Source organism: Falco biarmicus, chromosome 3, assembly GCF_023638135.1.
Source record: "Falco biarmicus isolate bFalBia1 chromosome 3, bFalBia1.pri, whole genome shotgun sequence".
Classification (NCBI taxonomy): domain Eukaryota; kingdom Metazoa; phylum Chordata; class Aves; order Falconiformes; family Falconidae; genus Falco; species Falco biarmicus.
The window spans coordinates 84014102-84038651 of record NC_079290.1 but is presented as its reverse complement, the minus strand read 5'-3'; the positions used below and the strand labels follow the sequence as shown (position 1 = coordinate 84038651).

Here is a 24550-nt window from a genome sequence, read left to right as displayed (position 1 = left end):
CCTCTTCTCTTCTCAAACGATTTGCCTGGGTGGTCAAGAAATGTAGAAGCCTGTTGTGCCTAGACCTGACTTAGTGTGTTTCCCTCTTTTTCTTAACACAGGAAAGGCTGATAGCTTACGTAGCTGCTATCAGTAGGTGGAGGTTATGCATCAAGACTGCTAAATCCTGGTAAGAATAAGTAATTTGATGAAGCAATTTGCCAGTCTTTTTTCAAAGACAAAATCAATGTGGAGTCTTTGGCACCTTTTAGGATAGTAGCATCTGACCAAGGAGGGAGTGAGGGCAAAAGGTATCATAAGAGTGATTTGTTTTCACCAGCAGGCTTTGGTTTTAGGGCCTTGACTAACCAGCTGTGATGTGTTTGGCTGGAGGTTCTCTGTGAACGTTAGTTCTTCAGTTTTCCCTCAAAGAATTGAGACTGGTAGCCCTGTCAGAGTGACCCTTGAGCCATGATTCCATATTGTCTGGTCTCTAACTAAGCTTCAAAGTTTTCAAGGTTTATTCATCAAAATTTTGCATAACTTTCTGTCTGAATTTGGAGTTCCCGTCTAGCTCATGTCATCCTTGTCTGTGTCCCACTTCAAGCTGGTTTTGGCAAGGATCTGGAGCTAATGCTGAGCATCACTGAGCAGTCTTCTCCAAAGTGATCCACTTCGTGTTCTGCCCTGCTTAAGATCCTATCTTGTGAGTCTGGGAATTCAATGATTAACTGTCTTAGCCAAGAATCTCTTTTTGTCTGAAGTTTATCAAGATCGTGATGGCTTGCATGTCACTGCTTTTCTCAGTCTGCAGTAGGTTTCAGACTGCCTTTGTAACATCAGACAAAACTTGATGCAAGTGTCTTCAGCCAGCCATGTGATCATGGAGGTGTTGGCTACACAGGTCAGGCATCGATTTGACATGGAAGTGTTGTCAGTTTGCATTTATGGAAAACCAGGAGCTAATTGTGGGACAGTTCAGAATCCCTCAAGTGTTTGTCACCTTTGGACTAACATGCATCTGATCCTTCTAATTGACTGTTTTTAATTAATTAACTGTTCATCAACTAATTAACTGTTGAAGCCCTTCTCGAAGCTGAACTCTTCCAGTGGTTTATTACAAACTGCTGTGAACACATTTCTTATATTTCTTGTTAGGTCTCCTTTTACTTTTGCTAATGACCTTCTGTCACCATTTCTCTCTTGCACCATTTGTCGTTGCCGTGAACTCTGCTGGAGTGACAGGACTCTTTCAGCTTGTGGTCCTTTCCTCGCTGTGCTTTTCAGGGATAATATGAATTTTTGAGATTAGTGGCACATCACAAAGTCTGTTGTGTTAGTGTTGTTTCTTTTCTTGTCTTTTTTGGCTTTTTTTTCTTCTTCTCTCTCTTCCCCCCCGCGCCCCCCCCCCCCCCCCCCCCCCATCTCCTTTAAATCAGTTCCTGGAAAAAAATCAGTAGTTATCTATTTCCTTTTTTCGCTTTCTGGTTGTTGAGGAAGGATTTACATAAGCTATTTTCATGAGTTTTTTTAAATTGGGTACTAAATGCTTACTATTATTGTTATATTAGTAAGCGTACTGAATTAAAAAAGAAAACTTATTTTATGGGTTACAGGATAAACTTTGCTTAGGTCCTTAAGCTCCTCATGATCATGGTATTAACAGTATTCCTCTTTGTCTCTACATTCAGCAATTCTTTTCTTTCTTTTATTTAGAGCAAGCCTGTTAGAATCGCTTTAGATATTATAATGATTTTAATAAGCGATTAACAACCTAGAACCAGCTTGAATAATGCTATGATAATCTAATGAACGTAACTGTCAATGTGGATAATTGCTGCTCTAAACTTTTTTACATGCGTAACTCTATTCTGCAATTAGATTGTATTCAAATTGAGTATGTATACCTTTAATAAAAGGTCCGTGTTTTCACTCTTTCATTTTAAATGCAGTGATTCTCAAATGGATAATAGAAACTTGATGAGTAATATACTGTGTTAGAGAATATCCAAAGAGATCTTCCCTTTCTTAAATGTGGCATTGAAAGAAAGGCAAAGATAATGAACCACATTTTTTCCCCTGGAATGTCACAGACTTACATGTCGGGTCTTGGTAATTTCTAGAAACCAGGGATTGCAAGGAAACACTTACTGGGAGGAGAAAGCATTTAATATTCTAACGAAGATGACTACGTAAAAGAACAAATGCTATCTGATGCTTTTCTCCATTCTCTCAGTGAAATGCAAGTTTGAGTACAAAGTGTTACAGATAAAATCTTCAAAAGTTAATATTGTTCACATGTCTAATAATGTGCAATCTCATTGTAAAAGGAATTACAAAAGATAAGTTGCAAACACTCTTCTGTCAGCAAACCCCAGATGTGGTTTCTTAGATTTCAGCCGCTTGTGTCAGAGACTGGAACATAGGTTTGCAAAAGAAGTATGTACAATATTCATCATAAATTAATACTTCTTAAAAGGATGCATGCATAGTCAGGATTCATTAGAACTATATATTTGCATTTTCCCTGTTAGCTGGGAAACCACCGGCTGGAACTCTGAACTCCCAGGAATGATAGTGTGATTACATAAAAAATTCAGATTGCCCAGCAAAAGCCAGTTGAGGAGTACTATAGTTGGACAAACTTAACATTTCATTACCCAAGTGAGTTTTATTTTCTGGTGTTACCTTTCCCACACTGTCACACACTGACTGTTTTTCCCTTCGGGCACCGCTATTCTGCAACGCACGTTCCTTAATGAATTTCCTGTGCCAGTCTTGAGACTTTCACTTCTAGTTGGATTTAAGCTCCAGATACTCTTTCTGTTCCATGTGCAGGGAGGAGTTGATGTGGAAATGCTTTCCTCTTCCTTTTACACCAGAGCTGCTGTGAGAACTTGCTCCATTTAAGGTTGATTGAGTCGATGCTTGGTTTGGGGCAAGGGTTGTGAGCTGCTGGGCTTTTTAGATGCTGTGCTTTCCCACAGTGTTGAACATGATCAGAAAATTATGTTTTCACTGGTAAGCATCAGTGCACTAGTACCTGATTCGTTTTGTTGGAGGCAGCAATGCTTCTTAGCAAGTCACTCGTGCTGCTGGAAGTGGTCTCTAGCCCTATAAAGATCATTGGGGTTTTGGATGTTTAGTCGACACTGCTGCTTACCAGGCAGAAACTAGGTCCCTGAGTCTGCCTTGGGTGGGGCCTTGTGCCTTGAGAAGGAAGGAAGACCCAGCTTTGGGGAATTAAAGACACTTCTTCCTTTTGATTTGCAGCCCTTGTCAGAGAAGTGTTAGCTGTAGAGTCTTGCAAAATATCCCGCAGAGTTTTGTTTTGGTTTTTTTCCTGGATATTTACTTTTGGGGCACATCTCACCAATTACACTAGTATTTCTGTTCCTTTACTTGTTGAGCTGAATGTATTGCTGCTTTAGTATAGAGTGCATGGTGCAACACGAGCTTTTATAATTCAAAATTTGAAATAATAAATTTTTTAACTTTTCTAAAATAAATGTATTTAGCAAAACTTTGAAGAAGATCTCTTCTGCTACAAAGGCTTGATGTTTTCACTTGTCGTGAAGCTGTGGTGAACTATTCCAAACAGCATACACAGGGCTGCTTGGCATTGTTGCTTAGTAACATCATCCTATTGCTGAAGCACTCAGCCCTCAGTCAATGCAGTTAGTGAGCAGGAAGGTTAAAAACAGTGGTTTGTATTGCTGGATAGCAATATCTGTTCACATTTGTACATAGGACTTTCCCCTTTTTTGAAAAATTGGCAGGATTGAGGGGAAGGGAAGAGGCAATGCTTAAGAGAAGAGGGGGAGCACCTAATACAATAATTCAATTAATAGTTTGGGTTTGTTGTTGGGGGGGGGGGGTTGGTTTTTTTAAAAAATTACCTATCATTTTCTGCCTTGCTGGAGGCAAGTTGTTGTCACTGTGTGGTAGTGGTTGATTTGGGGGAGTTTTTATTTATTGTTTTTTCTTCAGTGACAGTTCCCTATATCAGAAATGAAGTGGGAATTATCTCCCTGAACTTGTCTGTCACATTTAATCTGCTGTTTCTTCCTGGCTAACTTTGCCTCTTATTTCTTTTCTCCCAGTTACACTTCTCTTCTTCCACTAACAATTCATTTTTTAGAAAATATTTTAAGTAGGTGAATGCTTTTCAACAGAATGAGGACGATAGCAGGAAAAAAAGTGCTTGTGAGGAAACACAAATTTATGATGGGGGAGGGGGTTCTGGTTTTCCTAGACTTGTAGAATTAAGATAGCTGATTCAATACTTTGCAGTAAATTTATATTGCGTGATTAAAAAGTAAACATAGGCAACCTAAGAAAAAAAAAATAGCTTTATGTCTTTTAAATTTACTTAGGAGTGTATTTAATTTCAATATTTGATTTAAAAAAAATTCAAATGGAATAAAAAATTATCCAGATAAAAGTTTACTGTGTCTCATAAGAAGTACCAAATGATTTTTAAAGTTTATTTAGACCTGCTTATTACGTTTTAAAAAGTGTAATCTTTTTTCCTTTCTTTGACCCCCTGCCTTTATTTTTAGCAGTGATATGAAAAGTGCTAACCCTAGGTCAGAGGCTGGTTTTGCAGTGTTGCTTAAGCAGCCAAAGCCAATCTGTTTTGAGGAGACTTTCCTAAGATACTTAATCTGGTTAATGGTCAAATTATGTCTGCGAAATTCCACAGTGTGAGCCTTACTGCTGAACATTGACTGTATCCTGACAATGAAGCTGCTAATATGTTTGACAGTACAGTGATGGTTTACATGAAACACTCCAGGCCATGCCTCATATTACACTTTAATCTTTTAAGTAGAAAACCTGAGGAAAGGCAGTCTTAAGATACCGACAGTTGAGGCAAGTCGGTTCTTTCCGATCTGGGGGCTCATATGTTATAGCACATACTTGTTTTGTGGTGACCTCCTATAATGTGGACTGGGGATGCCAAAGTACCACATTCATGTTTTTTCTGAATATCCGGAGTTTGACATAAGGTGAAAGGTATCATGTGTAATCAGTCAATTCCGTGATGGCATTATTTCTTTTTTTTTATTTGTACAAATAGTCTCAAGTCACAGACAGAATAGTGTAGAGAGAATGGAAAAAGCATATAAAGACAAAAATTAGTTTAATTCTGAACTTCTGTTAGTTTATCTTTAATTTCAGTATTTGGAGAAAGAAAAACCTTAATTGATACTCTGTGTGTGTAAAATCTAAACACGTGAGAAACCTGTGCTTAAGAAAAGTCTAAACCCAATTAAAATGAATTCACTTCACACTGTGTTTTGGTTCTAAGGAATGCAAATCATTGGTATGCTAGGGAGAAGCGCTGACATACCCAAGGTGTGTATTAGCTGGTACTGCCATATGGCCTGTCATGTCTTACTGGTTAATTTAACCATCTGTCATGTCTCAAATTTGTATTTGCTTTCAGTACTTGAGTTAGGTATGTTCTCTTCTCTGTGGTATCGTACTTTTCATCACACGGTGCTGGTATATTCCCATTTTATTAGTTTTATTGTGTTTATTTATTGTAACATTGTAGATCATACTGTCCTTTTCCAATGTTGTGAGTGGAAGATGCATGTATTCAGACAAGCATTTTGGAGATTTTTCTGCATAAATTTCTGGCAAAAAAAGGTCAATACCAAAACGCTATGAATGTTTGACTTTTCTCCTCCCCCCTGTTCACTTCTAATTCTGTACTTGGGTTCACATCAACTTATTTACTATGTAAACTAGGTTAGTATCTGTAAAATAGGTGACGTTACATATGAATTCAGAGTAAAAATCCTGCTATTCTTACCCTTTCTCACATGTTGCTTTTTCAGCATTACAGTGAAGCTGTGACCTGATCTACTGTATAATTTTTCTTTGTTTGTTTGGGTTTTTTAAGGACAGTAGCATTTCAGGGCAAGCATTTAGAAGAAACTCATGTCAGAAAGGGATTTCAGCCCTGATGCATCATCTAAATCAAAAAGTTCTTTCAGTCCTTTGAAAAGCATGCAACATACCAAAGCTACAAAATTCCTGTGATTCTCTTTTGGCTTCTGTGCCTGCAGTCTCTTATCTCACTGATGGTCTTATTACAATTTTACTGTTATGTGGGGTTGGGTTTTGTTGTGGTAATTTTTAAATTGTAACCTAAGAAAAACCTCAGTGCAAATTACATAAGCAATATTGTCATTATATTTGAAATTAAAAATCTATACAGCCAGCTGTGGATAGTCAGTCCTCTTTGTTAGAAAATCAGATATCTTGAGTGCAGTGTGTCATATCTGTTCAAGTCGGAGTTTGGTACTTTGAGCCTCAAGTAGCCAGAGATACACGGTGTGTTGAAATGTGTGGGGTTACAACCAATTTAAGTTAAATGGCATAAACACATTTCTGATGAGTAATAAGTAGTAGGATGGTCATTGAACTTCATCCTCAGCTTGTATCCTCAGCTTGTATCTCATTAATGGTGTTCCTGTATCATAGGCATAAGGAAAATTTGTAACAGGACACTTGAATGTATTTTGGGATGGAGGATTTCTAAATGAGGACTGAATGGTTTATCTGGTCGAATCTGGATGTTTTTCATCATGTTGAGATGATCACTTGCATATTTCATGTTTCTAATGCGCTCTTAAATCCTGGAGAGGAGGTCAATACTGTATGTTCTTGCTATTAGACATGTTTAGAGAGTATTATGAATTCTTAGCGCTCCTTAGGGCTGCAGCAAGGTGGAATGAAGGTTGTAAAGGCTTTCACAAGGGGCACAAACAAAAACTGTCCAGGCTTTATTAAAGCATATGCAATATGCAAATGCTTGTGTGTTTCCATTCATTTCAATAGTTTTAATGTCTTTAGCTTCTTGAAGTGACAAATGCTGCCGATAGTGGTTTACTTTATTGACCTAAACTGTCAGATTAGCAGTGCCATTCAGATGTGTTGTATTGATTTCCGTGACAGCCTGTAGAAGCTCTAAAGAGCAATTAGAGATTATTTTGTGTATTTCTCATGTTACACTTGTCTAATTACAGTATTTTTCTTCATCTGGAAAGTGAGGCTGTCAGAAAAGAACATTTTCCTAGGAAACAACCATTTCCCTATACTAGTGAGGAACATACCTGAATAATACAGAAACCTTCAACTAGAAGGGTGGGGGGTTTTAATTGTCAATGGTAGAGATTGTCTTTTTGATCCAGTTAGGTAGGACTGCACTCTTCCTGAGTTCTGTTGCCCTTCTTGGATGTGGGAGGAGAACAAAGGTTGTAGGAATATGGTATCTTCATCTGGTAAATCTTCTGGCTGGTTCTAGGTTGCCCTAGTCTGACTCACCTGGCTGGGGACTCACGAGATACCCCTGCTGCAGCCTGAGCACAGTCCACTTTTACAAGCTCCACAGAGATGCAGAAAGGGCATTCCACTTTGCATCAGGTTTCAGTATTGGAGACTTCAGAAGACAGAGAATGCTCTTTGCTGTGTACTTTGTTCTTAGAGTTAGTCAGTTTCTGGTTTTAAACAAACAAACAAAAAATCAAAGTAGGATACATTATTTGGTTTTACTTGTCTGTTTCATTCTGATGCCTCTCACAGCTATTTTAGAGCCTTTTAGTCTTCTTCATACTTTGTGCTGTGTCTCCAGAATTGCAGGCAGATAATTTCTCAGTCTTTGGTCAGACTAAAGATCGGACTATTTAAGGAATTAATTATCAAGTGGTTTCTTCATCCCCTGATGGTTTAGCTCTTCTCAGTGTTTTTGGGTTTGGGTTTTGGGGTTTTTTTTTCAGTCTAGAAGGGAGGGAAAAAACCCCCACACTCCTTCACAGCCATGGTCATAAGAGTTCTGTGTGTACACGGATGCTAAATACATGATCTGTAATTAATGGCTTGTAGAACTCTAAATTTAATCATGACTTTTCTTTGAACTTGTATGTAGACCTGTCTTTGAATGGGCTTGATGCCTTATATTTCCCCCAGGCAAAAATAGCATTGCTGTTAGGGAGCTGTTGGCCAGGGGAGGGACACGAGTCCGTTTTCAGAATGTGTAGGAGAGTTGTGTGCGGCCTTCATGCGCATCACTGCTTTGGTTTCAAGGAACCCAGAGCAGTGCACAATTATTACTGGGGTGAAAGGATGGTGGCTGGTTGAGAACAGTTTGGCCAAGGCAGTTTGAGATGAGCATGTGTCCATGGTGCCTCTGTGTTTAAGGAAACCACATTTGAGGGCAGTGAGCCTCCTTGAATGCGAGAATGCTAATGGGCCTTGGTAAGCCAGTGTTTTATTGCTTCCTGACAGTATATTGACTGCTGGTTTTCAGTTCTTACCTTTTTGCTTTTATGACCGCTGTGAGCTTTAGACTGCATTAATGCAAGTTGGGTTTGGGGTTTTTAAGCAAATGATAGAGATCAGCTTGCAGATTCAGGTAGTAAAGGATGTAGCTGTTTGCTGCTATCCCAAGATGCAGGCAGGAGGTCTGTTTCACCTCTCTCTTTCCCAGCAGCATCAGTTCTTTGAGTGTGCAGTCTTTGTTTTGATCAATTATCTTAACTGTCTTTCCAGTGTCTTCCAAAGTAGCAGCAGAGTATGGTGGAGGGGCTGAGTGTGTAGGTGAAGTAGCATGCAGTTGTATGAAACCATCACACTTCCCCCTTTTTCTTTTTTAATGATATAAAAACCTACAAGTCTTTTGTTGTCTTCAGCTGTAATTGTTAGGTTTTTTTCTGAAAGTTTTCTGTGAGAGCTTTGCTAGATATGATACAACAGCGGCAACAAAGATAACTGTTGGTATAATAGCAATTGGTTGGTTGATTTTAATAAATAAAATATGCAATAAAAACCTATTGCCTCTAAGTTGAGACTTGAATGAATTAATACATTTAAGAATTTTAAGAGTGATAGAAAAGAGATTTTAACAAAACCAGAAGTTGGTATTTCAAAAACTGGAATAACAACTTAATGGAAACGTTAACAATGATGGTGGTGGTGCGTCTTTTTATGAACTTTCTGATTTCTTTTTCTTTTAAAAACTAGATTTAAGAACTCTAAAGGGTGGTAGTATTTTGTGTTTAAACATGGATAACTGATAATTTGGAAATAGCGTAGTAAAATTGCATTTTGATGTCTGTAGAAAAGAATCAGTTTTGCTTGAAACTAAAGGTTATTGAGATGTGCTTGAAAGACTATATTCATGTTCTGATGTCCACAATTTCTGATATTTGAAAGCATTTATGTTTTAAAATGAAACTATTTTAATTACCTGTTGAAATCTTTGTTTTCTTGAAATGTTACAGGAATAGTGGCAGTTACTTCCTGATAGTTTTAATTCTTGAACCTTTTTTGGGGGTGCTTGCCCATAATCGTGTTGTTCAGGTGGCTTCCAAGTTACTTCTAAATTGCCACTTAACTGTTTTCCTGGCAAGTTATATTGGTTTTCTTTTATTGTCTGTCACATCTTCCTTGTCTTGTTTGCTTGAACTGTGTAATGTGTTTTGATCAAGAAGTTTCTCTGGTTATATACGTTTACTGTTTAGTATAGTAGTATTACAGTATTAATTACATGTGCAGTATGCAAATAAATCTCTGTTTAATATTAGCACAATAAACTAATATTAAACTTCCAGTTAGTATTAGGCTAGTATTAGCACTTAAAGATTCAGAACTATTGGCAGAGTATGAAGGAGGTTGAATTAAGCCCACCTCACCAGAAGACTAGTATAACTGTGTGAGAACAGGTTAAAATTTGGGTCATACTGCCAACAAATTCAATGGGGAAAAAATCTTTCAGCTCACTGGAAGCAGGATTAAGAAGAAAATCTGTTGTTCCAAAGCAATGTTAATATGTAAATGGACAAAAGAATTTTAGTACTTACAGAAGGGGGTGTAATTCTTTCTTCTGTGACAAGTCTGGTTGGTTGATGCACTGTTGAACCTCCAAAATATTGCCCTCAATTTTTCTATATTTCTTCCTCTGAATACAGACTGAACCAAGTACACAGTGAAATATGAACTTAATCGTAACAGGCTGTATTTTAGTCCACTCTGAAGGATACTAGACTTTGGTGGAGCTGGTCCAAGAATCAGTCTCAAAAGGTGCAGGGTTAAAGAGCATTTTGAAAATGTGGACTATGAAAAATTTAATTGTGCAATATTAGTATCAACTTCCTGGATAATTGCAGTAGTTACAGATAAAATATGTCTTTGGGATTCTTGGCAGACTTTCTAGTAAGGGGAACAACAGAATTACTTTCAGTGGTGTGCTAATGGAAAGTCACTCTGAAAAATGTTTGAAGGGAAAAATATGCAAATAGGGTATTGCCCTGAAAACATGCATGTACATTTTAAAAATCAGAAGAAAACACATCTATGGCAGAAGCTGATTAGGAAGAAGTGGAATAAATTATTAGTTTCCTCCAGACAATTTGTATTAAAGATTAAGTAACATTTTGTCTGCGTCTCTTTCTCATTTCAATCCTGTTACTATCGTGCATTACTTTATATCTGTGCTTTAAATTTTAAAAATATTTAGTGTTTGTTTGTGCAACAAATCCCGTGCTGACACAATGAATGTGGTAGAGCTTTTTGGTCTGAGCGGGACAAGCTAAGCTAGTAGAACATTGCTTACATCCATTTTTTTAACCTCACAGGAGTATCAACAAGAGTTGTAGTAGTTGTCTCTTTTGATTGCTTTTCTAAACATTTAAATAGCATGTTACCACTTTGTGATACAGACCTAACCTTTGTCAAGTGTTGCTTGAATACTTGCTTTGTTCTTGCCTGCAAAATGTGTAATGTTTATATAGCTTTCCTGTGCCTCTCCTTGGGAATCTTGCTAACAGACCACAGCACTGAAGTGCTTAAGTGACAAAGGGATTCAAGTGAATTCAGCTGGAAATACACAAGTGTCTATTGTATTTTTTTTAAATTTCATAATTGAAAATAACATTCTAATAGTAGAATAAGAAAGTGTTTGAATACACTCCCAGTTGATCTTGCTATTTACCAAAAGAAAGCCCAAACCCTATATCCTTAAAATAGATTTTTGCAGGAGGCGTGTTTAATCATCAGAGGATATTTAAGTTGTAGATGTCTTAACAATATGATTTTTTAAAAATTGTTGAGGACAAAATGTTGATAAGGCACAACCATTATATTGTACTTCAGTGAAGCACCAAAGAGATAAGCCTTCATATAGCTACATCTATTCATCAGCTTTAGCTTAATTCATTTCTAGATCTGAAGATATGAGCATAACGTGTGGAGCTAGTTCTGACTGCAGCTCCTTTCTTCTCCCCCATTCCTCATTCTTCTGTGAACCCCTTTGGTCTAGGTCATTTCTGGATCACAGGTGTTTGTGAGGGGTTTTTTTTGAGATGGGTTGGGGTTTTTTTGGTCTCTGTTTAAGAAAGAGATGATATCATGATACCTATCTCTCCAAAATATGTACTTCCCTTGGAAGAAGTGAGGTTTTGAAGTAGGTGCAGGCAGCTGGATGCTACAACTGAAGTGATTAACTGAGGCTGTTGCTGCCCTTGCATGCTCTTTCTATTTGTATGTTGAAGAGATTCATTTCTTTGTTTTGTTTGGGGTTTTTTTTTGTGTTTACGTGCTACTTTCAAGTAAACTTAATGAAGTCATATCCTGTGTTTGTCATTTTTTTTCTTCTCTCTTAAATGTCTCTTATAAATCTATTTGCAGCTGGGTCTCGGGCATCTTACAGCAGCCAGCACAGCCACCTTGGCTCCGAGTTAAGGGCACTGCAGTCTCCAGAACACCATATAGATCCTATTTACGAAGACAGAGTTTATCAGAAGCCCCCTATGAGGAGTCTCAGCCAGAGTCAAGGGGACCCTCTGCAACCAGCACACACAGGCACATACCGCACTAGTACAGGTAGGTGGATGTAACTTGCATGATTGTTTTGTTTATGAGATATACTTTATTCTTCAGCCCTAGTTTTCCTTTTTCTGATGTGCCAAACAAAATTTATTATGTGCACGCCAGTCAAACAAAATACCTTGTGCAGATGGCAGCTATTGATAGAACCTCAAAGGCACACATGAAATGGATAAACACTTAATGTTGTGCTATATGTACAGTAAGCTAATCTAATTTGGGGAAGGTGCTTACTAAGGGGAGAGAGAATATTTTTATTAATCTTGTGTATTTTCTTTGAGAAAAATCTGTTGTCTCTGAAGAAATTGGTAGGGTTTTTTTGTTTGCAAAGGTATTTTGTGTGTTGCAAAAGGACTGCAAAGTTTCTTCCACATGAAGCTAAAGGATTATTCACTTGCTTTCCAAGTGAATCATACATAAATGCTCTTCCTCTCTCCTACAGAGGTACACTTAGGTGTAGGTATGCAGACATAAAGTTGAACTATGGCATAGAGAAAAGCTGTTAGCATCACTGGTCTATCCATAAATAATAAAAATTGTCCATGAAATGCATTGGTGTACAAGTCCTGCTTGCAGAACATCATCTCACCAAATGAAATACAGCTGTATGTTGGAACCCACAAATAGATCACAAATCAACAGGGATATTTATGGTATTTAATGCACAAAATAATTAGAGTACATAAATGCTACAGCCAAAATAGCCTAAAGCAGATGTAGAAAGAACTTGTCTTAGGAATTATAAGTGTTTCGGGTGTTTTATCTTTGCTGTATTGATTAAAGGTGGAAGATTATGTCCATTTTCAGATCACTCCCATTTTCTTCAAGAAAAAGTTGTGTACTTCTTGGAGCAAGATACTTTGCTTTCTTTTAAAACTTATCTTTTTTATTTCTAGAACCACTTCTCCAAGGGCAAAGTGTCAGGTTTTGCATGTCTAAAGATTTCTATGGCTTTATGCAAGTTGTGGGTGTTCAGAGTACAGAAGAAAATACTTTAAAACTTTTTTCAGAGTTCTGTAGCTAAATACCTGTAACAGCTTTGTACTTTTTGAAGAACGCCATTACAGCACTTCCTTCCTGTTAAAGGAGCTACCATGGTGTATGTTTTGGTGTATATGAGAAAAGATTACTATTCTTTGCATGAAAGGGAAAAGATCTCTGCCTGAATCACTGAGCAGTGGAAGCAGCGATAGTGATTGAAGCAACTATTTATACTGAATTTTAAGCCTCATGTTCCACATGTGGCTGGGTCTTACTTTCTATGCAGCGCTCTCTTTCCCAGTCATGCCCTGAAGAGGGTTTCTTGTTTTGCTTGCAAAACATCCCTTGGTTCTCTGTGCTGAAGTAGCAGACTGTCTTGTGACTGTCATCTTCCCAACACCTCCGTAAGGAAGGAGACCCTGTCAACATAGATCACAATTACAGGGAATGAAACCAGGACTCAGGATGTTAGTGGGTAATACCTGAAGATGGGTTTTTAGAAAGGAGGAGAAAAAGCTTAAAAAAATACACTGGTTTGGGTAGCAGAAACGGGCTCTGTGAAGGTGAATTTTGTCTTGCTGTTTGGGATATGGATTGAACATTACTTTAGGCTCGTTCTGAGGAGCAACCCCATCAGTCCAGCTTTGTGTTGCGTTGATCATCCCTTGCTTTCCCCCTCCACCTATATCATCAGGGTCAGGGGAAATAAAAGCAAGTGGATGCATGCCAGGCCAATTATTCTGTTGCTCCATCAATAGCTGTTAGCTGTGGATGCTGTCAGCCTTTCACACAACCAGGCTGAAGAGCTGTCAGTGCTCAGAGGGAATTTTGGGCTGGATTGGATCAGCTCTCGGACTCCTTCTGCCTCTACCATAAAGGCCTGTAGGAACATAGCCCTTCTCATGAAGACCATGCAGTTTTACTCAGATTAGCAGAAAGGAGGGGAAGGAGTTGAACTGATATTTGGCACATGTAACATTTTATCTCTTCGTTGGGATGTGTTACATTGTTTTTTTTATTGGAGGACTGACTAGCTATTTCTCTTGATTATTTTGTATAAAATACGAGGGATCGTAGATTACTGTGTACTCCTTGAAGATACATGCCAAGGGTTCATGGCTTGTATCTTATGTATGCATGAGTCTCACCTGGGGTTGGCGGTGGGGAGGGGAGCTTTAAAACTTCAGTGTGCTCCTTTATAGACCATAGTTCACATTCTTTTGCCCATTACAACAGTAAATGGAGTCATGAAGATTTTGCATGCTTTTAAACATCTGATGAAAAAGAAAAAAGGAAAGGCAAACCTAGTCTAAGGCCTTTGTCCAAAGCATGGATATTTTTCTCTGCAGCTAACATTGCCCATTAGAAACAAAAATTATGCTAGTTGTACTTGCAAAGCATTTATTTTTGTGTTGTTTCTTGTCGCTTTTTTCTAAAGCGAACATTCTTCGTGAATCTGAAAATTTCATTTAATTTGCAAGATTAAGTGACTTTACCAAATGAAAACTTTTTTTTTTTTTTTTAAATGTAGATATCTACCTCTTTGTTTTTTGTTAGCTCTTAAATACTTACTACATTCAGGAATGTTTACACAACTAAGAATAAAGCCCGCTCAGTTTTTCATCCTTGTTATGGTTTAACCTCAGCCAGCAACCAAGCCCCACGCAGCCTCTTGCTCACTCCCCCTCACCCAGAGGGATGGGGGGGAGAATCTGAAAGGAGTGTAAAACTCAAGGGTGGAGATAAGAACAATTTAAAAGGAAAAGCAAAAGTCACACACGCAAGCAAAGCAAGGAATTCATTCCCCACTTCCCATGGGCAGGCAGGTGTTCGGCCATCCCCAGGACAGCAGGGCTCCATCACATGTAACGGTTACTTGGGAAGACAAACACCATGATGCCAAATGTCCCCACCTTCCTCCTCCTTCCCCCAGCCTATACACTCAGCATGACATCACAGGGTATGGAATATCCCTTTGGATAGTTGGGGTCGCCTGTCCTGCCTGTGTCCCCTCCCAATTTCCCGTGCCCCTCCAGCCCTCTCACTGGCAGGGCCCGAGGAACTGAAAAATCCTTGACTTAGTATAGACATCACCCAGCACCAACCACAGCCATCAGTGTCCTACCAACATTGTTCTTACATCAGAGCCAAAACACAGCACTGTACTAGCTACTAAGAAGTAAATTAACTGTATCCCAGCTGAAGCCAGGACAGTATCTACCCCTTATTCCATACCACTTACATCATGCTACACTTTCCAATACACCCTCGTTAACCATCGTCCCCCTTCCCATTCTTTGGTATAATACACGGACATCATTCCCCTAGTCTATGCACCACCCCTGTAAAAATGTCTATAAAATGTCCACAAAATGTCCATTGAGTTCATTTAGTCCATGAACATGATCTCTTATGGTGGTCACTCAGGAGAAGAGAGGTTGTTTGTTGTATGGGGTTATCAGCCATCAAAGCCAGCTCAGGTCAGGTCACTGCTACACTTGCACTGCTTGTTGTCAGGCTTGGCCTCTGATGATTCAGATGGTTGCTGCTACAGTCATTCCTGTAACATGAAACTCAATTCATGGGTCACAATTTAAAGGTATATCCATTACAATCTCCACCCCTGGACCCTTCGGACAACCCTGTAGGGTTTAACGCTGTAATTAACTCCTCCCCTTGCCCCTGGTCTGGCTTGGACTTAGCCACAGACTGCAGCCTGCTCCAAGTGGAGCCTCAGCTACGAGCCACAGTTTCTCCAGGGTATACCTGCTGCGGCACAGCCACAACCACTTTGAGGTGCACCTGTTCCAACATGGCCTTACCCATGGGCCATCACCATAGACCTGCTGCAGCGTGGCCTCACCCACAGCCACAGTCCCTTCAGAAGTAAATCATCTCCAGCATGGCCTTATCCCTGGCCACAATCTCTTCAGGGCTGTACCTGCTCTGTCGTGGGCTTCTCCGCTGCCACACACTTTGAGGTACTCCAGCATGACCTTGTGCACAGCCGCTGATGCTTCAGGGTGTACCTACTGCAGCACAGACTTACCCACAGCCACAGATGCTTCGAGGCGTACCTTCTCCAACACGGACTTGTCCTTGGGCCACAATTCCTCCAGAGGAATGCCTGCTGCAGCACAGACATAACCATGACCACAAACACTGTGAGTTATACCTGCTCAGGCATGGACTTAGTCACGGCTACAGGGGCTTTGGGGTGTCCAGCTCCCACGTGGGCTCATCCACAGGTCACAGTCCCTTTGACTCGAGTTCACACTGGAGCTCCAGCCTGTCCAGTACAGCAGCACAGAAACAGCAGCGATGCCATGGCCACTTGCCAGCCCCAGTGCATCACCACGGTTGTTACCAGAACGTTCCGGGGCACAGCACAGTGAGAAGATAAGCAGTACAGCCAGCAGTGAAAGCAAGAAGCAGCCACTAACGAGCACTGGTATACAGTATATATACAGTAAGGCAGGCAAGCCCCATGGTAAGCACAGAAACCTGCCCCTTAATAGCTAAACAGCAATAACGGCTATAAATTCAAACTAGCACATTCCAATCAAATCTGTTATCTCAAACCCTTCGAGCCCCACATTGGGTGTCAAAAAGGACTGTCATGGTTTAACCTTGGCCGGCAACCAAGCCCCACACAGCCGCTTGCTCACTCCCGCTCACCTGGAGGGATGGGAGGGAGAATCGGAAAGGAGTGTAAAACTCATGGGTTGAGATAAGAACAATTTAATAGGTAAAGCAAAAGCTGCGCATGCAAGCAAAGCAAAACAAGGAATTCATTCCCCACTTCCCATGGGCAGGCAGGTGTTCAGCCATCGAAGGACAGCAGGGCTCCATCATGAGTAACGGTTACTTGGGCAGACAAACGCCATAATGCCAAATGTCCCCACCTTCCTTCTTCTTCCCCCAGTTTATATACTCAGCATGACCTCATATGGTATGGAATGCCTCTTTGGATAGTTGGGCTCACCTGTCCCGGCTGTGTCCCCTCCCAGTTTCCCATGCCCCTCCAGCCCTCTCGAGGAACTGAAAAATCCTTGACTTAGTATAGACATCACCCAGCACCAACCACAGCCATCAGTGTCCTACCAACATTGTTCTTACATCACAGCCAAAACACAGCACTGTGCTAGCTACTAAGAAGGAAATTAACTCCATCCCAGCTGAAGCCAGGACAATCCTCTAGATGAATAAACTTTTACTGAGCTGAATTCAATAAGCTAGAATTTCTCTACGGGGTAAATTACTTTAAGTTTGTTCTATTTACTCACTGTTTTGGGGATATTTCTTTTTTTATTTCTAAACTTTTTTTGTTTTCCTTGTATTCTACTTGTGAATGAAATGCATGCCGATACCTCTGCACTAAAGGCCACGTATTGCAGAAGGTAGAAAATATTAGGAGCTTACTGAACATCTCCCTTACTAGCATAACTTTAGATAGGGGCAGGATGAATTATTCATCACATTGTGATTTAAATTATGACCGGGTGTGTTACTGTCATGCTGTCTAAGCTAAAAATAATCTTTCAAACTTGACTGCAGTAGGTGCATAGGCTTTTTTGATCAGTAGCTTTTACTTAACAATCCCTTTTGGTCTTGAAAGGGTAATGCCTTCTCTCCTATAAAAAGTACAAGCCCAAATGTTTGCACTGAAAGTAGCAGTAAATGTGAAATTCTACTTTTGAAATGGGGATCCACAAAAGATATGTTTAGAGGAACTACTCTGACATGGTATAAATAATGAATTCATTTACTTACTGAATAGCAGCTTACAACTTGTTATTTAGTTGGGCTGTAAATACAGCAATAACTTTTGTCAAGGCAGGTGCATTACTTCCCTTATAAACCTAAAGGCCATGCATTATTAATTTAAATCCTAAGTTGTTAATAGCAGAGATAAGCTTATTTGATGGGATGTTTACATGGACACCACTGGAATTTGAAGAGGGCTATTACTTGAAGAGGAGGGAGGGGTCGCAGAGCCAGAGCAGGGGACAGAATCAGTGATCATTTGCTTATTTGCAGTTAAAAGTTTAGACTAGGGATTTAGTCCTTAGTTATTGGCATTTAATTAACGTTAAACATGAAATAAGTCTAAGTAAAATCTTGCTGTTTTGCAAGCCTGGGATTTCTGTAGCTGCCTTGAGGAGAAAGCAGATGTGCTGCTTGTGTGCTGGGCTGTCATTGCCGACCTGCAGCAGGGGAGCATGGCTTTTGCGGCAGTGGGGTCTGCGGGACCGGTTGCCATCACCCTCTGGATGCTGGCAACACACTGTCTGGAAGCTCTTAATGCCGCTTGCTTTTGTTGTGGTTTCTCAGTGAAAGAGATGAGCCCTCTTCTGTAAAAACGATGTGATTTCTGGATAGAGTTATTAAAAGCCTTGCGAGAGTGCTGTCCCCAGCAGTCTGGGCAGGAGGGGTGGTAATAAGTGGGAGGTCTGTGCTTATTCTGAACTCACTACAAACCGAGGCTTTGTCACATAAATAAGTGCTGCTGCTTAAAAGCACTGGTGACTGTTGTGATCTATGGGTATTTAGACCTCAACACCTGCACAGTGCTCACACATTAAGAGCATTCCTTGGTTTCAAGGGGCTGTGGGTGAGAGTCTTTGTCCCTAACCTCACACAAGTGGCAAGGATGAACCATCAATTACACCAGAGGAGTGAACCTGGCCTCCTCAGCAATGTGAAGGACATACGCATCCTGCTGGTACCAGGGGAACCTTGATGGCCTTGAAGAAAGCTAAAGGATTGGCTGGAATGCACAGGCTTAGGACTGTCTCTGCCTCTGACCCCCAAAGGTCACCGTGGAGAAGGCCTTGTGACACAGCTCAATCATGGGAAGTCCAGCAGCTTTGTATAGTTACATGACCAGTTGGTATTAGTTTTGAGTGTTGTGTGCACAGAGCTGAAGTGTCTCCTTGATGAAGACAGGGCACGCAGGGCATTGTGAGAACTCTTCTGTGCTTCCCAGAGAGACAGGGAAAGTTAGGAAGAGTAGGGTCGGTGGTTGATATTGCTGAAATTAAAAAGAGGACCCTGAAATGAAAGATTTACTGAAAGGAGGTTAAATAGTGAGAGGATAAGCCATCAAAGTTTGCATTGCCTCTGAAGAGTGGCCTAGTGCAGGACTTGAAGGGTCTACCAAGCATGCCCTTGCAACGGGTTATCCATGGGGGAGCACGTGTGGGGCAGGGGCAATCCTCCAGCACTTCTTGTGCTACTTTCAAGGCTGCCCAATGCCTATGTGTATTAAGGTGGTTACCAGGCTGCCCTTCAGCTTCTCTGATGGCCTCTGCTCCTTAAGGCCAGGTCTCCCCGAGGTTCCTTCTGCTGATGTTTGGGTGGTTCCACCAGCGCACCACTGCCTCTGAAGCTGTCTGTTACGCAGGCTGCACTGCCTCCTGGCTGCCGTGGTGGACAGTGTTGATGGAAGAGAGGAGGCCTGTGAAATTCATGATGGCAGGTGCAAACTAGTAACATGGGGTTTTGCGCCCTGGGTTTCTGTGTGGAGGGCAAGTGGTGTCAGGAGAGCCGTGGAGAGTCAAGGGGCCTCCTTTTCAGAGGGAAGAGTTACCCGTTGCTCTAGGCCGTGGTTCTGTTCAGGTGCTTGCCAGCGGCAGGGAGAAACTGTATTACATTGTCCTCTGATGCAGCTCAGGAAGAACTGCTGGAGGTGAGAATTACTGTTGTGTTTCTGGACAAATGCTGTCCTCCTGTTCTCCACCTTCCTTCCTGCACCTGCCTGGTTCTTCATCTGCTGAAGGAAAGGAGCCTGCACCGAGGGGTGCCTTGTGTGGATCCCTGCTCCTGGTTATTTCTAACATTATCTTTCTCCTGTTAAAAGTGTGTCTTGCTTTAGTGGGGTAGGGGCAGCATTTGCTCCTGTAGTCCGGTCTTTCTGCACGGATTAGTGCGCTGCTGTAGGGATGGGAAGAGGACCCAGGGGACTGTGCTTGTGTTTGCTGCTTTGCCCCTGCATTTGGCCTAGGCTTTTGCTGTCCTGGAGGTTAAGCAGTGTCTGAAGGCAAGATTTACAAGGAAAACTGACATGTCTTGTCTTATCATAGAGCTGTGCTGGCTTTCTCATGACATGGCTGGGCCATTCCTGTCTTCTGCCTCCTTGTTCCATCTTACAAGGTGCCTGTGATATGAGAGTTAGGTCTCTGTTCAGGACCTAAAGGAGAGGCACAAGAGGGAGAAGCAAAGCCCCCTTTTTCTGCCACCCCAGACAGGAACAGCCCATACAAAATTGATTGCACTGTTGGTTTGTTTAAGTTTGGTGGTTTTTGCAGGGAAAAGATGTTGCTAGTTTTATGGCTTTTGGGTGCTCAGATAGCTCTGGCCTTCTCTCATTTACATTGGACAAGCAAAGCACAGCAGTCCCAGCTCTTTGGTGTCCGGTTGCCTCCCACTCTCAGTGTCAGGTTCACATGCCATTCACATCCCCTCCCTGGGGACTCCCTCCTTGTAGGAAAGGCAGCCACACACCCAACCCACTTGAGCTTCCATCTCATCTCGTTGCCCTGGTAGACAGAAGTCCGGCACGGTGGAGTTGCTGCTGGAAAGCTGCACCAGCTGCCAACACCGTGCCTCTGGTCTGCCTTCCCTCTGCCGCTGGCATGGTGGGGCAGAGACCCACCTTGCTCTGGGAGTGAGTACTGTGCTGCTGCCAGTCGGCTCTGCCTTGCCAGCAAGGGAGCCAGTGGTCTGTGGGAACAGTAACTGCAGAGTAGGTGCAAGTATTATTTTTTTTTAAATTGAGGGTTTTTTCAGCAAGAACAGAGAAGGGGTGTGGCATGGACTGCTTAATGCTGCTTCCAAATACACAAGTACTTAATTTGCTGCATGTTTTTTATGCTGGTCCAGCTCAGGCCTTCTTTGATTCTCAACATTTGTCATGTCTTTTAGCGCCTTTTGTTGTCCCTTATAAAAGGAGCATGAGGCTACAAAGGATGCATGAATTGAGCTGAAGTCTATCATCTTCACAAGAACGTAAATATTTGTCTTCATATGTAATAAATTATTGCATATGTTTGATATTTTTAGAAGTCATTCCTTCAAGGTGAAGCTTTTTTCATGTTGTGAAGCAATTTTCCAATATTTGAAAAACAGGTCATATAAAAAAGTTAGATGTCCATATCCTATAGAGTGATTTATTCTTCTTTGAAGAATTGTTAAGCCTGTTTTATTGCAGTCGTGCAACATCAAAAACTGATAATGTTTTTCTGTGTCTCCTTTTACAGATGACCTGTTCTATAACCATTTTTTAGGTTTTTACCTTAAACCTTTAACCTTTTAAGGTTTTTTCTTTTTTGGTGGTTATGAAGTAGTTCATAACAGAATGATAGAATAGTTTGGGTTGGAAGGGACCTCCAAAGATCATCTAGTCCAACCCTCTGCAATGAGCAGGGCCATCTTCAACTAGATCAGGTTACTCACAGTCCTGTAAACCTGACCTTGGATGTTTCCAGGGATGGGGCATCTACCACCTCTCTGGGCAACCTGTGCCGGTGGTTTACCACCCTCATAAAAAATTCCTTTCATTTTATCTAGTCCAATCTACCCTCTTTCAGATTACTGCCGTTACCCCTCGTCCTATCGCAACAGACCCTGCCAAAAGGTGTGTCCCCATCTCTCTGACAAGTCCGCTTTAAGTAAAGCAAGGCCACAATAACGTCTCCCCAGAGCCTTCTGTTATCCAGGCTGAACAGCCCCAACTCGCTCAGGCTTTCTTTGCAGAAGTGTTCCATCCCTCTGATCATTTTTGTGGCCCTTGTCTGGACCCGCGCTGACAGGTCCATGTCATTGCTGTGCTGGGGGCCCCAGAGCTGGAGGCAGCACTCCAGGGTGGGGGTGGTGTCTCACCAGAGCAGAGCCGAGGGGCAGAACCACCTCCCTGGACCTGCTGGCCACGCTCCTTGTGGTGCAGCCCCAGAGAGGGCTGGCCGCCTGGGCTGCGAGCGCACACTGTCAGCTCACGTGCAGCTCTTCACCCACCAGTTCCCCCAGGTCCTTCTCTGCAGGGCCGCTCTCAATCCATTCATCCCCCAGCCTGTACTGATACCAGGGGTTGGCCTGGCCTGTATGCATGGCCTTGCACTTGGTATTCAGATGATATCTGAAACAGATATGAGAACATCGGGGGTTTTAAACTTTGCTGTGAGAGATATTCCTTTGATAGTCATTTACAAAATGAGAGATTATTTTGATACAGTTATTACAATACAATTGATAGAGTTATTACAATACTTTATAGCAAGCAGTCCCTTCATAACTTACTCTCTTTAGCCATTTCAAATCACTGAAATTGTTTGTAACTTCAACATGCTGAAAAAAATTTAGAATACTAACACAACATTTTTATGTTGAAATAAGATTATGTAAAAAAGACATTATAGGACTCCAATTGTAATGTCATGATGAATCCCGTATATAGGGCTTAGTTCATAGCTTTCTATACTTGCAAGGCATGCAACCATAACTTCAGCTTTGGGAGCCAGACTCTGATGTTTGAGCCTTGTATGTTGCCAGTGGCAGGTTCCACAGGGCAGTTTATATCCCAGCTGCCCCACAGCTATCTTATCCTTTCTCAGGTTGTGTTAGTATTGCTTGGCATGGAACTAGATTTAGTTAACCATATGTATCACTTGTAATTCCATAGACTTCAGATTAATGAGTAAAAGAAATTTTAAGAGAGAGGGAAAATCATTCTTTGTTGTCCCTCTATACATGCAGGTAGGCGTGTTCAGATTCTTACAGTGAGCATCAATGAGTACATTGATATAGTTCAGTTCCAGAGCAACATCTGGCTATTAATGAAAAGCTACCTGTTACATGCTACTTCCTGGATTACAGATACTTCATTTGAAAGGAGAAAGGAAACCTTGGTTTCAAATATATTTTACTTAATTTGGCTTTGAAGTTGTCACTGCAGGCATTGTAACTGCAGGCACAAAGGAGGAGCAACAGAAAAATTATCTTAAATTTTCCCCATTTGGATTAAGCCCTTTTTCCATGATATTGCTTCTCAAATCTTTATTTAGTTTTTGTTCAGTCCTAAAGTACAACAGGTAGGTTACAAATACAAAACAACACTTCTTTCTGCTTAAGCGATGGGGTTTTTTTCTGGTTGAGGGACAGGTTTGTTTGTTTTATTTTTTGTTTTGTCACAAGCTTTTGTGCTGTGCAGGGGCATACTGTGATGCCACAGCTGCAGATTAATTGAGGATCATGCTGGTAAATCACACAGCATGGAGTTTTGACTATAGGACATAATGTTTTCAGGGAAATTAAAAAGAAAAAATATTCCTACCACTGCATCTCTATCAGTTTGGTAATGTTGTGATAATAGACCTGTATTGCTAACTGACATCCACTTGATAAGATTGCTTTGGGAGAGAGAATTATAGGACACAAGTGGGGAACAAATCTTCAGTACAAAGTAGATGGAGCACAAAATACCTTAGTGATCTGCATAGTGAATAACAAATTGCCTCAAAGCAATGCAAAGTCATAATCCCATTTCATTCAAGAGATCCGAGGTGTCTGGTATAGCCTTATCTGTGTTACATTCTTGAGTATATGTTTTTAGGTAATTCTTTTTCCAGGTACAGTGGCATCCTCTCTGAGGGGAGGGGGGGAATTATTTTTTTTTTAAAAAAAATCATTCCTATTAAATTTTTGGGCAGAGTCTAATAAATTACATTGTTTTGAACTTCATTGTTACCCAGTGGTCACTGTAAAGCTGTGGACAAGAGCAATGAGAAAGGGAGAGAAGTGGCAGGATGTGAAAACCCTGTAGAACCAGCTTTGTAATCTGTAATGTCCCTTATGGTGGAGAAGAATTTCTCCAAATAAGATATTTATAGGTGCAAAGTATTGTGGCTGGGCTCCACAGAGGAATTGTACCCATTTGAAGACAGCCAAGATTTCAGTGCTGCTCAGAATAGAAACCTTTCAAAATGGTCACTATCCAGTCTCCTTCCTCTGTCCCATGAATGGGATACCTCCAGATGCTTGTGGTTTGTCCTATGTATTTTCTAATTCTCCTTTTTGAATAGAAGGGTGACCTAGAGTGTGTCTGAATGCTTCTTGGATGTCCCTTGACTTTTGCCATCTATTGAGGGAGAAGTGTGATTATAAAACATTGGTCAGGGAAGCATACCCTGTAAATCTCACCTGACACTATTGAGAAAATACACTTGTCTACTCTGTGCCAGAAACTATTTATGATCTATTTACAGTACAGGTGTAGTCTCAGGTTAAAGCCTCGTCACATTAGACTTTAGTGATGCAGGACTATGTCCATTCTTTTTTATTTACTTCAGTGTTGGGTAGGGATACAAGGTTGTCATTCATGAAATAAGAAGCAGTTCAGACACCTTTCATAAATCTCCTCCTTGTAGTCTTTGCTGAACAAAACCACAATGCTGTACCTGAGGTAACTACCCAGTGATGTCTTCAAGACAACTAATGCTTTTAGAGGATCATTCTTTCTGCAGCATTGTATTTAAAGACACCCTTTTAATAAATCACCAGGCTCCCCCCTTTTTTTTTTTAACTCAAGCTGTAATATTTATTTTATAGATCTGTATAAAAGACTGTCTTCTTTTAGATGCAGTCTTTTTCTCTATCATAATTTCAGCAGCTTACATGTAGGGTTACAAGTACAGCA

General features: G+C 40.9%; 1 protein-coding gene across 7 annotated transcripts in view; it reads left to right on the top strand.

Moving 5' to 3' along the window:
- Window positions 1-24550, top strand: part of CTNND2 (catenin delta 2) — a 681093-nt gene that overhangs the window by 399539 nt on the left and 257004 nt on the right. For all 7 annotated transcript variants that reach the window (XM_056332605.1, XM_056332606.1, XM_056332603.1 and 4 more), the window contains one exon: window positions 11680-11874. In XM_056332605.1, coding sequence (XP_056188580.1) covers window positions 11680-11874 — 195 coding nt within the window. The remainder of the gene's footprint in view (window positions 1-11679; window positions 11875-24550) is intronic.